We start from the raw sequence: 18890 nt of genomic DNA on the forward strand, positions 1-18890 counted from the left end.
CTGGGAGAGACCACCAACACTTCAGATTCCAGAGTCAGGAACCAGAAAGATACTGAAGGTTGTAACACTTGGGCAAAATCTAACAAGCTGAATTTTAATAGGGATAAATTCAAAGTATTACATTTAGCTTAAAAAAAAAAAACCATAACAGGAGGAAGGCACAACTAGACAACAGGTCATCTCAAAAAGGATCTGAGGATTTTCGTAGATTACAAGCTTAATGTGAGTGAGCAGCATGACAAAGCTGAATTAACAGAGGCCCACCATGAAGGCACAAGAAGGTGATAATTCTGCTGTAGTAAGACCACCTCTGAAACACTGTGCTTAGCTCTGGACGACACATGTTAGGGCATTGACAAGCTGGAAAGCGTCCTGAGGAGGGAGCCTTGAATTCATACCACACGAGGAACAGTTGGAAGAATTCATAATGTTTAACCTAGAGAACACTCCAGGAAGATGTAATTGCTGTCCACAAGTATGTGGACTGTCAAATGGAAGGAGGGTGAGATACTTTTGACCCCAGATAGGAGATCTAGGAGCAATGGGTGAGAGTTGCAAAGTGACAAATCTAGGCTTGATGTCAGTAAAAACAAACAAACAAAAACAAAACAAAACAACAACAAAAAAAAAAAAACAGAAAAAAATAACTTCCCAACCAGTAGAGCTACCCAAATATGGATGGGCTGCCTCTGAAGGTGGTGGGCTTCCCTTCAAGCAAAAGTTTCATAAGCACTGACTGAACATGTTATAGGAAGAATTCCATTTCAGGTCTCGGACTAGGGATCCACTCAACATCCTCCATTCTGAAATTCTGTGATGCTGTGTGCATTGCCATTCATGGCTCTTGGTCAATGTCCCAGGTATTTTGAGTTCTCCCAACTGAGCTGTCGCCTTCCTCTGTAAGCAGTGAAATGATTTAATGCTGATACAGCATTTTCAAAGGAAAAAAGGGACAGAATACAAGAGCTCCCCAATGATACATGCCCCGAAGAGACTGATTTAGAGACTGGCCCTTTGATCCCTCTCATTCTTAAATTATGACAAACAAGAGGCAAATGATTTCCATTTACAGTTTTATAGTCATTACGTATACTGTTTTCTTGGCTCTGCTCACTTCACTTTGCATCAGTTTCTAAGTCTTCCCACAGTTTTCTGTATTAATCATATTCATCACTTCTCATAGCATAACAATCCATTATATTCAACTAATTAGATTTTGCCCAGTGTTATAGCCTGTCAGGATCTTTCTGGTTCCTGACTCTGAAATCCAAAGTGTTAGTGGTCCCTCCCAGGTTGATGTCATTTGCAAATTGGATAAGCATGCCATTATTCATTATTATGGGTATCAACCTCCTATTTGTCCCTTCCAGTCCCAAAATCAATCCCTTTAGTAAGAAAAACAGAAGCAAAATGAGTTCTACCTGCTCTCCATTCCCATTTGTCATCAACTACCACAGCTTATTAGTCATTCCCCAATCTACAGAAATATATTTGGTGCCCAATTCTTGGTGACCACAAAAAAGGGTGGCTATAAACATTTGGGTGTATATGGAGCCTTTCTTTTTACCAATGACCTCCTTAGGGACCTAGCAGTGGAATCTCTAGGTCAAGGGCATGGACATTTTAGTCTCTTCATTTGCATATTACTTTCCAGAATGATTGTTCTAATTCACAGCTCCACAACCAATGCATTAATGTTCCTGTCTTTCCACAACCCCTCCAAAGTTGACTTTTGTCATTTTGAAGAAGAAAATAACTTCATAATGACAAGTCTAAAAATCAATCTGTTAGAAGCTATAAATACTATGGTAGTAACATTTCAAGGACCTGTCATTTTGCTGATGTGGGCATAACCAACACAGACTGTAATCCATCTGCTACTACCTAGATATATCCCAATATTTATTTAGCAAATATATATTATGTACTATATATAAAGCACCACACTAGAACTACTATAACACACACACACACATACATACACACACATTTTTAAAAGGTCACTGTGAGTTGGCTGAGTCTCTTCATATTTAACTAGGTTGGTCCTCAAATAAACATACAGTCTATTCAAGTTTGTACTCCATCTTCTTCCATCTCGTGAGAACCTGTCAGAACTTGTGTGCTAGTCATGGCCTTCAAGAATGTAGTCACCCTCTTTATTTTTCTTCTTCTCCTTCCTTTTTTACTTTTTGTAAGACAGCTAATATGGAAATATGACAGAAAAAAACACATATAATAACCTCTGTGCCATGATGAGGCATTAGAGAAAACCTTTAATTTGTTAATATTAGTATCTTCCACTAAAGAAAAATTCAAGTGTTTTCTGACTGCTCTATACATATTAAGGGGGGGGGAAGCTCTAGAAATGAAATAGCAATTGTATCACTACTGTAAAAGTTACCTTGGAGACAGTTTGCAGCCTTGCTGGAGATAGGCACTGAGTGTACCAGTTGCTGCAAGCAATAGACCCAGGTATGGAGGAGAAGGTTTCATTGGCCTAGAAGAAAATTCAGGATGGAATTGGACAGCAACAAAATAAGGATGATCTGAAATGAAAAGAGTTAGAATACATTTAAGGCTCAGGCAAATGTTAAAACTAAATTAAAGTTTTTACCCTCCAGCAAAGAAACAACCACCATTTTATTTAAAACATTTTAGCAAAATCATTTTTCTAAGTAGTTTTTCAAGTGATGAAACAGCACACAGAACCAAGGAATCAACGTGTCAAAACACACTAGCAATGCTGCGGTGATGTAAGCCAAAAGAACAGAAAGGCAGTAGGACTCTGCTTTCTCATTTTTCAGAAGAACTTTATGGTTTGGCTTACCACCATTTCCACTGAATTGTCTTGGCCTTCAGACCAAGGCCAGATCACTCCTCATGCTAAGGAATCCCTTGAGGCATTTACTGATGCTAAGTTTCTTGACCAGCTCCTAACTTTGGGACAAGATTTGAATTTATCCAATATGGTGCTGAACCTCATGGGCTCAGCTAGATTCTGACTGACCCAAAGAACATAGCATGGTGATAATTAATCTTGTCCCCTCCTTCAACCTCCTTAAGAATCATCACGATGGGGTTGGACTCTTAACTCCTATAAAGCACCCTGGTTCCATACTCTCCAAACTCTACAACCTAAGTGATGGTATATGTTTCATGATTCTTCAGTTTCCTCATTTGAGGTAAGTACTCTGTCATGTGGATCACAACCCATCCATTCCTTCTCATCCTGTGTGATTCTAATTCACGGCATTCCATAAATCCTCTACAGAGAAATGTCCCAATTTCTTCAGCAGGTACCAGTGGAGCTCTCTGTCTATTCTGTTAAGCAGCTTTCACCACGCTCTTATTTATATGGCATAATTAGCAAATCTTTTTTAAAAGATTTTTTTTAAAAAAACCTTTATTTCAGTCTTATTACTCTCACGGTTTTTTTTTAATAACTGTGATGCTTTCGGGCAAGGTATTGTAACATAGTAGATAGATAGAGTATTGGCATTAGAGTCAGGAAGACCTGCGTTTAAATCCCATTTCTGACAGTCTGAGTTTCCTCATCTGTAAAATGGGAATGATATTTGTAGTACCTACTTTACAGGATTATTGAAAAGCTCAGATGAGAACATTTATGTAGAACATACTGAAACCTTTACAACACTAAAGGTCAATAATCATTTTTATAGAGTTTTTTTAAGTTTTGGGGGTTTTTTTGTCTTTGACGGAATTTTTTTTTCCTAGAAAGAAACCTGCCTTCCAAGCAGAGAGAACAAATGCCATGCTATGAGAGATTTAAGATAAAACACTACCTCCTCCATCCCTTCTTTATTTGTCCCTTTTTAAAAATTTAATTTGATTTTTTGTTACATTTTATGTTTTGAACTATCTCTCTTTCTCCATCCTACACTAAAGAAGGCCACCATTTGACCAAATAGATGTGTGTATATGTATATATGTGTGTGTATATATACACATAAACGTATATGTGTGTGTATATATATATACACACATATACATATAAATAACCATTCTATGCAAACTCCTATTTATCAGTTTTTTCTCTGAAGATGGATAGCATCTTCCTTCATAAGTCCTTTGCAGTTGATTTGAGTATTTATGATACTTAGAATAACTTCGTTGTTCAGTTATTCTTTAAATGATATCGCGGTTACTATATACAACATTCTCTCGATTCTGTTCATTTCACTCTTCATTATTTCATGCAAGTCTTTCCATGTTTTTTCTAAAATCAACCAGCTCATCATTTCTTACAGCAAAGTAGTATTCCATCACAATCATATACCACAACGTATTTAGCCATTACCCAATTGATGGATATCCCTGTTTCCCTCTTTTTTTCTCCCCATCCCTTCTTGCTCTCCCTCATCTCCCTCACAAACCATCATAGTTGTAAAAAGAGGGATACTTCTTTTAGCTAAAGTTTAGTATCTATAAAGAAGAGTTTGCTGATCACAACATGTAAAACTGGGAGTGTTGGCAGCTACTTAAGAGAACAGCCAGAGAGTTTCACTGGTACCCACTGAATGCAAAAAGAATTAGGAGACCTTGCCCCTAAAATGTGCAGGCTATACTACAAGTCACTCTTAACCTCTCAGAGCCCCTGGGTGACTCTCTAAATCTATAAATTGTTGACAAGTTGCCAGTCTGCATTAGTAGAGGGACCTTCAACATCAGGAGCTCCCCCACATTGATGAGCTTGAGACAGGGAGGGAGAAAGAAGGGAGAGAAATAGTTTATGGAATCCAAGGTAAAAGTAACCCAGAACTTACAAAGCAGTTTGTTATTTTACTTGGAGAAATAACTAAGAGATTTTTTTTGTTGTATGTTACAATCCTTAAATTTCAGCATGGAGTGATGGGTTGCTACATGAAAGAATCAGAAAGTAATAATGTTGTGGGTACTGTTTTATGGAATATTAGTGCAATCTGTCTCATCACAGCCAGAGATAGACTGAATAAATGGACCACTGTTCTGTATACTTACAGCAATTTTGGAGACAAATTTATCCACTGATTTCCCCTGATACCACTATGATGAGAAAAGAGAGTAAAGAAAGGAGAAGGTAGTTTTGATGATGTTCCTTTAATCAAAAGGAGAAAAAAAACCCTCTGAAACAATGTTTTTGCTTATTTGTTTTGAATTGAACCCTCATATTAGATCCAATGCCTATTCCCTTTTAGCACAACTGTGACATGTGGCAAATGATTTTTATAAAATGCTTAGCCTACGTCTGTGTGGAAAAGCTCAAAAGACTCCTGGGGATTTTTCTTTAATGAAAATAAATATCTTTCCTGGTCTACTTTAAAAAATTTCTGTGTCTCACTGTTGCTCTCAGTTCCTTTCCAATTCAAGTGAAATTTTAAAAATCTCTATAGATATATACTTCTGATAAAAGTGGTAAATGCCAAAATAAAACTGAACCTTCAATTAAGAAAATCTACAGAGATGATTAGCTTAAATCAATGCCCCTGCCTCTCTCCCAAGCAATGGGGATAGCATCTATCAGTGAGCTGACCTGCAAGATGCAAAATCAAGAACTACATCTATTAGCAGCTAAATAGCAAAGTTAGTTTCATAATTCTGGTCAAAGCAACGACCAATCATGATACCAATGGGATGACGGTGAAAGATGTCTCCTGTCTCCAAGGAACCAATCAACAAGCATTTATAAAGCACTGACTGCACCAAGCACACTACTAGGCAGTAGGGTTCCTTTCTCCTGGGGAGTTGGGGAGAGAGACAACAGAATTATACATATATAAGTAAATATATATATATATATATATATATATATATATATATATAATTTTTAAATATATTTTTTTAAAAAGCTGAAGGAAGGAGTACAGTAGTAGTTGTAAGGATCAGAAAAGGCCTTGTATAGAAAGTGAGCTTAAGCTGGGTCTTAACGGACGAAAAAGATGTGGAGTTGAGAAGGGAGTGAATTCCAGGCATAGGGAATAGCTAATGCAAAGGTATGGAGATGGGATATGGATGACTGAAGATGAGTGTTGTGTGGGCATGGGGGCAACTAGGTGGCACAGTGGACTAGAAGACTGAGTCTAGAGTCAGGAAGACCTGAGTTCAAATCTGGTTTCCAACACTTACTAGCTGTGGATCCTAGGTAAGTCACTTTACTGCTATTTGCCTCCCAGCATTGCTGTAAGGATCAAATGAGATAATAATTGTAAAATGCTTATAAATAGTAAGCACTATATAAATGTCAGCTATCATTAGTTATTATTATTCATCATAAAGTGCTCAACACAGTGCCTGGCACATAGTAAGCACTATATAAATGTCAGCTATCATGTATGAGGAACAGACAAGAAAGTCAGTTCGGCTAAACTGTAGAATGTGGGATTTGTTGATGTATAGTCATTTTCAGTTGTGTCCAACTCTTTGTGACCCTATTTGGGCATTTCTTGGCAAAGATACTGCAGTGGTTTGTCATTTCCTTCTCGAGCTCATTTTCCAGATAAGGAAACCAAGGCAAAAAGGGTTAAATGACTTGCCCAGGGTGACACAGCTAGTAAGTAAAGTCAAATTTGAACTCAGGAAAATGAGTCCTTCCTGACTCCAGACCCAGCACTTCAACCACTGTGTCACCTAGCTGCCCAGAATGTGGGAAGGGAAGTTCTATAATGAAGCTGAAAAGTAGGGTTGGGGCTAGATTATAAATAGCTTTACTAAAAGCCCCAAACAGTTTATATCTTATTTTAGAGTCAACAGGAAATCACTGGAGTTCATTGAGTGGCGAGTGGTAACATGGTTAGACCAACGCTGTAGGAAAATTATTTTGACAACTGTGTAGAGAATAAATTGGAAAAGGAAAAGATTTGAGTCAGGGAGACCAACTGGTAGAAGGCATGAGGTGATGAGAATCTGAACCAGGGTGGAAGCTGTGTGAATAGAGAAAAACAGACCCATACTGAGAGATGTTGAGGAGACACAAGTGATGAGATGTGGCAACAGTTCAGAAACGTACAGTGAATGAGAGAGAGGAGTTGAAGACGGTACTGTGGATGCAAGCCTGGGTCAATGGGAGCATAATGATGCCATCAAAGGTAATAGGGAAGCTTGGAAAAGGGATGAGTGTGCTGAGAGGAGGAGGAGGAGAAGATAATCAACTCTATTTTAGACACGTTGACTTTGATACGCCACTAGGATACTCCATCTGAATGGTATTTAGTGATAGAGGACTGGCATTCAAACAAAGAGACTGCATGTACATATGTATGCATATATCTACATACAAGTATATACTGCATATATACATGTATGTCTATATAGACATGTATACACATGTTGTTTATTTTGTTCATGTGTGCATTTTATGTGTGGGTATGTATGTGTGTATATATGTGAGTCAACGATATAGAAAGCATAACTAAACCCATAAAGGCTGATGAGTGAAAGTCTAGAAAAGAAAGAAAAGGCAGAAAAGTGAGAGATTATAGGTGCATAATAAGAAGTGCATTTTCAGATAAGCCCAATATGTTGATCTGGACTGTATCTATCGAAGAGGGAGGGGGTCTACTGGGGGATAAGGGCACAAGACATAGCAGTCACTTAATAAATGCTTACTGACTGACTGACAAATGTTGATAATATTTATCCTAAAAGTAAGGTTCAAGAGAAGCAATGGGATAGAGGGGAAAGGGAGACCTTTAGAATCAGGAAGACCTAAATTCCGCTCCTATCTCTAACACATACAGGCTGTGTGACCCTTAGCAAGTTAGTGCCCCCAGCAGCTCTCCAAGAGAATAAGCTGCAGACCAGTTGCTAATTTGCACTGGTAAGAGGACTTTTCCTCACCACTGAACTCCCTATGCAGATGAAATCCCAGGTTTGGACAAACAAAAAATGTTAATAATAATAATAATTAGCATTTATACAGTATTTAAAGGTTTGCAAAGCACTTTTCATATATCATCTCATTTGATCCTCAAAACAACCCTTGTAAGGGTTCATCATAGGTGAAACTATCAAATAAAACTGATTTAAATCTTCAGAAAAAAACTGAATGCTATGAATGGTGTTCTTTTTTAAGATTCATTTTCCTTATTGTTTGTTAATTTTTTAACTTTTTTTAGAGTTCCAAATTCTCTCCCTCCCCTCAATCTCTTTCCCAAAAACCCCTCGAGAAGACAAGCAGTATGATACCCATTATATATGTGAAGTCATACAAAACATATTTGAAAATATGTTGCAAAAAAAAAAGTAAAGTTAAATAAAGTAAATTGAAAAAAAAATGCTTCAATCTGCATTCAGAGTTATCAGTCTCTTTGTTTGAATGCCAGTCCTCTATCACCAAATACCTATTGGTCCATTCAGATGGAGTATCCTATTGGCATATCAAAGTCAACATGTCTAAAACATGATTATCTTCTCCTCCTCCTCTCGGCACACTCATCCCTTTTCCAAAAATGGACAGTATTTTTCATCATGAGTCCTTTGGAATTGTCGTAGATCACTGTCTTGATCAGAGAAGCTAAGTGTTTCATAGCTGATCAACATTACAATATTGTTGTTACTATGTACAATGTTCTCCTGGTTTAAGACAGGTTCCTAACCTTTTTTGTGTTGTGTACCCCTTTGGCAATCTGGCACAGCCTATGGAATCTTTCTCAAATTAACATTTTTAAATGCATAAATTAAAATACTGTACAAGGATTATGAAAGAAGCCAATTATATTGTAATTTTGTCAAAATATATTTTTTTAAAGTGCATGAAAACCAAGTTAAGAACCTGAATTCTAGGGTACCAATTTAGAAATCACGATGAAAGGCAGACAATAGGTACAAAGTAAAAGGCAGAATCCATTCAAGAGAGAAGGAAGGTTTAGCTCTCACTGAAGCATTTTAATATATAATATGTTGACAACATAAACAGAAAAACTGAAAAGGCTAGTTGGAATGAGAATGGATGCTTAGAGAAATTTTAAACATCATGTTTCTATCACTATGGGACATGAACATCTGGCAAGTTGGTCTCTCCCTATTAGCAGATGGGAAAGCAGACCTGATGCAAAGAAGGAGGGAAATGAAATAAGCATTTATTAAGCACCCCTATGTGCCTGTACAAATTTGATTGTACAAATTTTATTTGATCCTAACAATAGCCCTGAGAGGTAGGTGCTATTATTATCCCTATTTTACAGATGAGGAAACTGAGGCAGACAGTGATTAAATGATTTGCTCAGGGTCATATGGCTAATTAGTATCTGAGGCCAAATTTTAAATCAGGTCTTCCTGACTCCAGACGTAGCACTCTATCCACTGTGCCACCTAGCTGCCTCTAGGTAGACAAATTTCACAGCTTGATCCAGAAGTATCAATCAATCAGCCACTCAATAAACATTTATTAAGTCCATACTATATGCCAGGCACCATGCTAAGTGCTAAAATTCAAAGAAAGGCAAAAGACAATCCCTATTCTCAAGGAGTGCATGGGAGAGACAATATGCAAACAGCTATGTACAAACCAGCTCTATATGGGATAAGGTGGAAATAATGGTGGGAAGAGCTATCAGGAAAGGTTTGTGGGAGAAGATGGGATTTTATCTGGGACTTGAAGGAAGCCAGATAAGCCAGGGAAGCCAAGGAAGCCAGTTGGTAGAGATGAGGAGGGAAAGCACTCCAGGCACGGGGGACCACTAGAAGAAATGCCCGAAGCTGAGAGATGGAATGTCTCATTCATGGAACTGCCAGGAGGCCAGTGAATGTCACTGAATCAAAGAATATGTGTCGGAGAATAAGGGGTAAGAAGACTGGAAAGGTAGGAGTGGGCTCAATTATGAAAAGCTTTGAACATTAGAGGATTTAATATTTTATTCTGGAGGGAACAGCTTAAACTTTTTAAACTTTTTTTTTTACCAAACATTAATGTGCTAGCTTTCTTTTAAATATGTTTGATAAATTCATCCAGTCTTTTAAAATAGGGACACCCACTGAGGAGTAAGCCCAGGGAATTCATTCAGCAAATATGCCATGTCCAATGAAGAACAATTCCAGTCTGGCAGCAGAGGGCTCAATGAAGAAAGAAAACTTCCAGGCCCGGCAGTACCAGGAGCGGTGAGTTGACTTGGCCAGTCGTGGTCCTTACTTGTGTACTTTTGTACTCTGTGCCTACCCAGTCTTGCCATAGACATTGCATTTGTGGAAGAGTACAGCCCAGATTTATGGAAGGAGTGCTTTATAATTCCTGTTTTTACTATGTCATTGTAATGTACTGTATAGGGAATTGGCCTTGCCTTGCCTTGAGTGTTTGTGGCAAACACTCACTTGGTGGTCAGAAGAAGCGACACAAGGACACTCTCAAGGTCTCTCTGAAGAACTGTGAAATTGATTGCATGACATGGGAGACAATGGCAAAGGACCTCCAGCATGGTGTGCCTGCATCAAAGAAGATGCCATGCTCTATGAGCTAAGCAGAACTGAAGTAGCTCAAAAGAAACGTGAGATGCCCAAATGTTCACAAGGACTCTTTGTGCCCGACCTGTGATAGAATATTCCAAGCTTGTATTGGCATCAGCCACAGTTGGACACACTGTAACTTGACCCTAGCATAGTGATGTCACTTTGGTCCTCTCTGAGAATGAAGGACAACAACCAACCAACCAAGGGAATTAGACTTGGAGTCAGGAAGACCTGGGTTCAAATCCCACCTTAGATGCTTACAAGCTACGTAACCCTCAGTAAGCTGCTTAATCTCTCAGTGCTACAGGCAACACGTTTCAGGCGGAGCCAAGATGATATATTATTAGGGGCAGCCACCCAGCAGCTAACATTCCTCTCCAAACAACTTTAAAACAATGCCTCAAAACATATTTTGGAGCAGCAGAGCCAACAAAGTCGAAGTGAGATATTTTTCCAGCCTAAAAAAAACCTAAGAGGCAGGCAGGAGAAGTCTGTAACACGAAGGTGGAGGTCTGGTGGAGGTCTGTCTAGAGACCAAACATGTCACGATGGGGTCAACCGCAGCAGCAGCAGCACCAGCTTCAAGAGCTCTCAGCCCAGACACCGTAAAAGGGTCAGATGACTGGTCAGAAGCAGATTACAGAGGACCCTTTGGGGGCACTGGATACAGTTGGCACTCATTGGCAACTCTATTGCCCATAAGCAGTTCTCGGTCACAGTTCCAGAGCAGACAGAAGCCCTGGCGGTCAGTAACAAAGGAGCAGGGGCCCTGGTCACAGTGCCAAAAGAGGAGCACTAGCGTGTGCAGCTGCAGGGGGATCAGAGATGTTTCCTTGGTAAAGACCAGAGCCCTAACCAGGAGAGCAGCGATCACACCTCTCCCAAGATCACACTGCCTTGGAGACACCAAAAACTGGCAGACCCCCAGAACTAGCCCTGAAAATAACAGCACAAGAATAGCTAAAGCTTGGAATAGTGCCTCCACACTCACAGATGAACAGAGCCCAACTTTAACATAAAGTTCAAAGTTGAGAAATAGACTGGAAAAATGAGAAAACAAAAAAAAAGTGATCATAAAAAGCTACTACAGTGGTAGGGAAGATCAAGCCAAAAACTCAAAAGAACACGGCAATGTGAAAATAGCAACAAACAAAGTCTCAAAGAAAAACGATAACTGGATCCAAGCCCAATGCTGGAGGGGATGAGGGGAAAACAGGTAAACTAATGAATTGCTGGTAGAGTAGTGAACTGGTCCAACCACTCTAGAAAACAATTTGGAACTAATCCTTAAGAGGTATAAAAGTGTACATACTATGCATACCCTTTGACCCAGCAATACCACTACTAGGTCTGTATCCCAAAAAGATCAAAGGAAAAGGACCTTTATGTACAAAAAATTTTATAGCAGCTCTTTTTGTGGTGGCAAAGAATTGGAAATTGAGAGGATGCTCATCAATTGGGGGATGGCTAAACAAGTTGTGGCATGATTGTGATAAAGTACTGTTATGCTCTAAGAAATGATGAGGAGAGTGGTTTCAGAAAAACACACAAGACTTCTATTAACTGATGGAAACTGAAGTGAGAAGATCACTGTGCATAGTAACAGCAATATTAGAATGATGATCAACTGTGAAAGACTTGGCTACTCTGATCAACACAATGATCTAAGATAATTCCCAAAGACTCATGATGAAAAAAATGCCATACACCTCCAGAGACAGAACTGATGAACTCTGAGTGAAATTGATGTATAATTTTCTCACTTTATTTCTCTTGCATTTAAAAAAAATATGGCAAATATGAAAATATGTTTTGCAGTATTTCACATGTGTAATTGGTATCTTGTTGGCTGCCTCCTTGTGGGGGAGGAGGGAGGGAGAGAATTTGGAACTCAAAATGTTAAAAGAAAAGAATGTTAAAAATAAATGAATAATAATTTCTTTTAAAAAGACTACATGTTTCAGGGCAAGAAGTGATCTGCACTGGTAGCGAAATGATAGGTCCGGTACAAAAAAAAACAAAAACAAAAAATTAATTTTTAATGCTGCATTGGAATTAGAAGGGACATCCTACCTGTCACACTTACTAGCTGTATAACCATGAGCAAGTCACTTAACCTCTCTTAGACTCAGTTTCCTCATCTATAAAATTAAAATGGGGATAATTATACCATTCCAGTATCTTTTGCCAAGAAAACCCCAAATGGGGTCATGATGAATCTGACACAATTGAAACAACTGAAATTATACAAATTATACCTGTACCATCCGCCAACTTGTAAGGACCAAGAGTGACAATATGTATAAAGCACTTTATAAACCTTAAAGTTCTCATACAAATGTTAGCTATTTTTATTAATATTATTCCCTAGTCACTCTCAAGCGCAAAAGCCAATGTCTTCTATTTCCATTGTATTGTCCATTACCTCTTATTGCATTGTGCAATCAACACAGATTGAATTAAAAACTAATAACATTTCAGTTTAAAAGACTTTCTCAGTGATCCCACAAGAATGAGGATTGGTTATGTCAGTTAATATGAGAGTCCAAACACCACAGCAGTGTAATTAGCTTATCAAAAACAATCAGCTTATAATTTCTATTTCTATTTCTTTCAATGTGCTTGTAGAATTTTTATTAAATTTTTAAGACTTTTACACCACTCAGTTACAGAGTACATGAAATATGTATCATTTTTAAGCTAAGGTCTAAATCTTTTTTTTTTTTTCCCACTTAACGGGAACTAAAATTTTGAGGCAAGAATAATACTTTTAGTATAGAATATTCTAGAGAGGAAGAGGTAGTAAGTAATAAAAAAAAACAAAACAAAAAAAAAAAAGATTACTCATTTCAAGCCAAATATTCAAGAATGCAAAAGATCAACATCTCAGATTCTTTGCAGCTTAGAGTTAAGCTTTATCAGAAAAGAATTTTTTGGATGTCAAATATGTTTGTGCTAGTTTGATGCACACAAAAAGCTCAGCTTGCCAAGAAAAGATTTTTGGGGATGAAAAATGTATGACTGACTTGTCTTTTACTATGATGAAGGATTTTCAACGTTTTAGAACACCTCGTATATGTCATCTGCCATACCAAGCATATGGCTGAGCCATCATGGGACCCACACTCACAGAGCTTCTTACAGAACCCAAAAAATTACTGCAGGCCCACCTCCCACAAGGCATCCTTTCAGGTGGTAGTAAGTCAGACATCAAGATGAAATAAAGGCCAAGTCTCACTTTAAGTGTTTCTGGTACCTTTTAGAATGGAAAGGTAAATCCCAAAAGAAATGGATTTAATAGAATCAGGGCTTTGTCAATTCTTCTAGAAGAGTGAGTGTATTCTTCAATTGTAGTCTTCAGGGCTTTTCTTTACCTTAAAACTGAATATCATCACCTGCTGAGAACTGGTTAAAATTATGGAATTAAGTGAATTGCTGCTTTTATGTTTCCCAGATGCATTTATGATTTTTTTTAACCATACTGGTAATAGCAAGAGTTAAATGTAAATATTGAAGGCCCAAAATAATACAGTGCTATAGGGAGTGTATTACAGTCATAACCACAGGTTAAGGGAAAGAAAGAAAACCACAAGAATTTCTGATGAAAGTAGATTTTAAAAAAAAACTGAGGAATGCATAATTCTTCAGATACCTTCCTTTTTGAGTTTAGTACTGCCATTCAATTCATACTTTCTCATTTGAATTACTATGTGATTAAGAAGAAACATGAAAAGGACATGGAAGATTCTTCAGGAATTCAGTTCTGGACTCAAAATGAATCTACCCTTTTATTCAAAAGTACTCACAATTCTTCCAGTCTCTTCCCTTACGCTGGACTTATATCCCCAATGGTTAGCAAACTCCCACCCCTTCTTACTCTCTCAGTCTCAATACTGAACATTGTCCTCTCCACCTTCTACTGCCCAGCCTTTCATTCCTACCTATCTCAAGCCTATAAACTGCTCATTCCTTCCACTGGGTCCCTCTGGAACTCCTGCTCCACAACTGACAAATTCCCTTCATCTTAGACCTCTTTTCCTCAGGCTCCCTCCATCCTCTGGCACTCACAGAGACCTGGCTTCCCCAGATGATGCTGCTGCATCCCTGGCTGTTTTTTTTTTTCAGCATTCGTTTTGTCTTCTCTCACACTCATTAGTCCCTTTTGCCACTTTCAGGCTCTCCCCCTACTGTAGCCATCACTCATCAATGTCAGTCCTCCTTTGAGGTGTTTTTGTTGTTCAGTTGTTTTTCAAACATGTCCAACTACTCTTCATGACCCCATTTGGAGTTTTCTTGGCAAAGATTCTGAAGTGATTTGCCGTTTCCTTCTCCTGCTCATTTTACAGATGAGGAAACTGAGGCAAACAGGGTTAAGTGACTTGCCCAAGGTCACACAGCTAGTAAGTGTCTGAGGCTGGATTTGAACTCAGGTTTTCTTGACTCCAGGCCTGGTGCTCTATTCACTGGGCTGATTAATAGCTGAGGTTTACTCTCTCCAAATTTTTCACCCAATCCTGATCTTGGTGGCTGGCTGTTACTGTTACCTCCCAGCCTCCAGGATATTATCACGAAATGGTATGCTAGAGTCAGCCCCTATTATTATTGTTATTCTTATGTTATTATTATTAATGTTATTGTTAATTATTATTAATATTATTATTATTATGTTGTTGCTGCTGTTGCCGTTGCTCAGTCGTGTCTGACTCCTTATGACCCCATTCGGGGTTTGCTTGGCAAAGATACTGAAGTAGCTCGCCATTTCCTTCTCCAGCTCATTTTACAGATGAGGAAACTGAGGCAAATAGGGTTAAGTGACTCGCCTAGGGTAACATGGCTAGTAAATGTCTTGAGACCAGATTTGAACTCAGGAAGAAGAATCTTCCTGACTCCAGGCCCAGCATTCTATCCACTGCACCACCAAGCTGCATCATCATCTTCATCATCATCATCATCATCATCATATAGCACCTACCATGTGTCAGGGACTGTGCTAATCACTTTACAAATATTATCTCATTTGATCCTCATAACAACCCTGGCAGGTAGGCACTATTATTATCCTCATTTTACAGATGAGGAAATAGAGGCAAAGAGATGTTAAGTGACTTGCCCAAGGTCACACAGCTAGTAAGTGTCTGAGACTGAAACTCAGTCTTCCAGTCTCCAGGCCCAGCTCTCTATCCACTGTGCCACCTAGCTGCTTGCGTATATCAAAAAAAAAAAAAAAAAAAATGCTACAAATCAGGGTTTGATTTATTGCTTTGTTGACTGTCTAGACTTTAAAAAGTGATGGAGAAAATGTCAATACTGCAGATTAAATTTAAAAGTGTGTCCTGCATATGCTATTTTTGTTTTTGTTTTGGCCACAAAAGCAGTTGTTAAATATTTACCAGCATGTCACTGTGCTCCTTTCTCGATGAGTTAAGTGCCTGAATCACAATCTCTCTCCCTACCCCAACACCAGCCTTTATGCCAGTGAACTTCAACATACAAACACAAAATACTTTAACCTCTCACTTTTTCAACCTACTCAACTCCTATGACCTATTCTTCCCTTTTGCCTCAGCTACACTCACCTTTGATCTTGTCATTACCCACAACTGTACCCCAAGACTCTGTCCTAGGCCCTCTTCTAATATCCCCATACATTCACTCTCTCATTTGGTGACTTTATCAGCTCCTGGGGTCCAATTACCATTTTTATGTAGATGACAGCTTTAAGATTTGCTAAACACTTTCCAAAAGCTCATCACAATAACCCTGGGAGGAAGGTGCTGCTAATATCCCAGATGAGGAAACTGAGGCATACAGGTTAAATGACTTGCCCCGGGTCACACAGTTAGTAAATGTCTGAGGAAGGATTTGAACTGTGGTCCTCCTGACTCAAGGGGCATCGCTCTATCTACATCACCTCATTATTGTTCAGCCGTGTCTAACTCTTCATGACCCATTTTGGGTCTTCTTGGCAAAGATAATGGAGTGGTTTGCCATGTCTTCTTCAGCTCATTTTACAGATGAGGAAACTGAGGCAAACAGGGTTAAATGACTTGTCCAGGGGTCACACAAGTACTAAGTGTCTGAGGCTGAATTTGAACTCGGGTTTTCCTGACTCCAGGCCCAGCACTCTATCCACCAGGGGCCTAAGCTATAGCAGTAACATAAGAAAAAGAAATTAAGGGGAAAAGATATGATAAAGAAGAAACAAAATTATCAATTTTTGCAGATTTGATAGTCTACCTGGAGAACCCTAGAGATTCAACTAAAAAGTTAATGAAAATTTTATCTTCAATAAAGTAGCAGTTTACAAAATATATTCACAAAAATAACCAGCCTTTCCATATATCACCAATAAAACTCAGCAGATAGGAAAAGAAATTCCATTCAAAATTATTACAAAATGAATAAAATATCTAGAAGTCCACTTACCAATACATACAAGAATTCTAATTTATGCAAAACTAAATATTCTTTAAAGAAATAAAGGAAGCCAAATAATTGGAAAGTAATCTGTTGTTCGTGGTTGGGTTCAGCTAATATAATAAAAATAACAAAACTACCTAAATGAAATGTATAGATTAAGTGCCAAAACAATAAAAGTATCAGAGGCTTACTTTATAGAACTAGACAAAATAACAACAAAATTCATCTAGAAGAACAAAAGATCAAGAATCTTAAGGGAAATAATGAAAAACACATGGGAATGAAGGGGACCTCCTGGCACTACCATTTATCAAGCTATGCTACAAAAAGGGGTAAACATCAAAATTATTTAGTACTACTTAAAAGATGGAAGAGTTGATAAATAGAATATATTAGGTATGCCAGATCCAGAAATAATAGAATACAGTAGTACAGTGTTCAATTAACCCAACACCACCAACTGCTTGGGCAAGGACTCATTATTTAACAAAATTGCTAAAAAACTTGGACAACAATCTGGAACAAATTAAGCTTAGATCAACATCTTGCACCATGTACCATAATAAACTTCAAATGAAGAAAAAAGACATAAATATAAAAGGGAATAACAAACAAATATGAGGATAATGGAAGGAGATATCTCTCACAACTATGCATAAAGAAAGTTCTTGACCAAACATGGAAGATCACACTGAAGATCAAATGGATAATCTGATTATATAAAATTGAGAGGCAATGCAATTAGAATTAAAAGGGAAACATTTACCTGGGAGAAAAAGCGTCAAGTTTCTCTGATAAAGATATGATATCCAAGATGCATAAGGTATTGATTCAAATATATAATAATAAGAGCCATGCCCCAATAGATAACTGGTAAAAAGATATGAACAAGCAATTCTCAACATCGGAAAAGGATATAATTTTATCAGGGAAACAATATTAAAGAGGTATTAACATCTGCCTTGCTGCTAAAACCTAAGGGCCGTAAGACTTTTCCATCTGACTTATAGCTGAAATCATCCATATGCATTGTCTCTCCCACTACTTTTTTTTTGGGGGGGGGGGGGACCAAGGCAGTTGAGGTTAAATGACTTGTCCAGGGTCACACAGCTAGTAGGTGTTGTGTCTGGGGCCGGATTTGAACTCAGGTCCTCCTGACTCTAGGGCCAGTGCTCTATCTACTGTGCCACCTAGCTGCCCCATGTCTCTCCTATTCTTGAGAGAAGGGAGTTTTGTCTCACTTTTCTAATTGTATGCCCAACATTTGGCATAGTGCCTTATACACAGTAAGTACTTAAATATTTTATTTAGTCATTCATTCTCAAAATAAAAAAGTAAGCCATCGGCGACTATATGAAAAAAATGCTCCAAATCATTAATAATAAAAGAAATGCAAACTAAAATAACTCTGAAATTCCACCTGACACTCATCAGATTGGCAAAGATGCTAAAAAGGGAAAATGACAATTGTTGGAAGGGCTGTGTAGGAAGAGAGGCATGCTAAGGCACCGCTGGTAGAGTTGAGGATTGTTTTAACCATTTGGGAAGGTAATTTGGAACTACATCCCAAAAGTCACTAAACTATGTATACCCTTTGATCTAGTAATACCATTACTAGGCATATACCCTAAAAAAGATCAAAGAAAGAGGAAAAGGACCTATATATACCAACCTATTTCTAGAAACACTCTGTTATAGCAAAGAGCAAGAAACAAAATGGGTGCCCATCAATTATGGAAAGGCTGAACAAAATTATGGTAGATGAATGTAATAGAAATGTATAAGTGCATAAGACATGATGAAAGGGATGGTTTCAGAGAAACCTGGTAAGATTAGTATGAAATGCAGAGAACTGTGATGTGAAAAGAAGACAGAGAACTAGATACACAATTACCACAACACTGTAAAGGACCTGGGGGGGGAGGGCAGGGGGGGACTTGCAGCCTCCTTTTTTTTTTTTTTTCTGGTGAGGCAATAGGAGTTAAATGACTTGCCCACGGTCACACAGTTAGTAAGTGTCAAGTGTCTGAGGC

The 18890-nt window shown here is 38.2% G+C and overlaps 1 protein-coding gene across 4 annotated transcripts in view; it reads right to left on the bottom strand.

The window, feature by feature from the left end:
* The window catches only part of CTPS2 (CTP synthase 2), a 132590-nt gene that overhangs the window by 21153 nt on the left and 92547 nt on the right, over window positions 1–18890 (bottom strand). For all 4 annotated transcript variants that reach the window (XM_027835387.1, XM_027835390.1, XM_027835388.1 and 1 more), the window contains exon 17: window positions 2402–2546. In XM_027835387.1, coding sequence (XP_027691188.1) covers window positions 2402–2546 — 145 coding nt within the window. The remainder of the gene's footprint in view (window positions 1–2401; window positions 2547–18890) is intronic.

Source organism: Vombatus ursinus, unplaced genomic scaffold (assembly GCF_900497805.2).
Source record: "Vombatus ursinus unplaced genomic scaffold, bare-nosed wombat genome assembly UNPS02014814.1, whole genome shotgun sequence".
NCBI lineage: Eukaryota > Metazoa > Chordata > Mammalia > Diprotodontia > Vombatidae > Vombatus > Vombatus ursinus.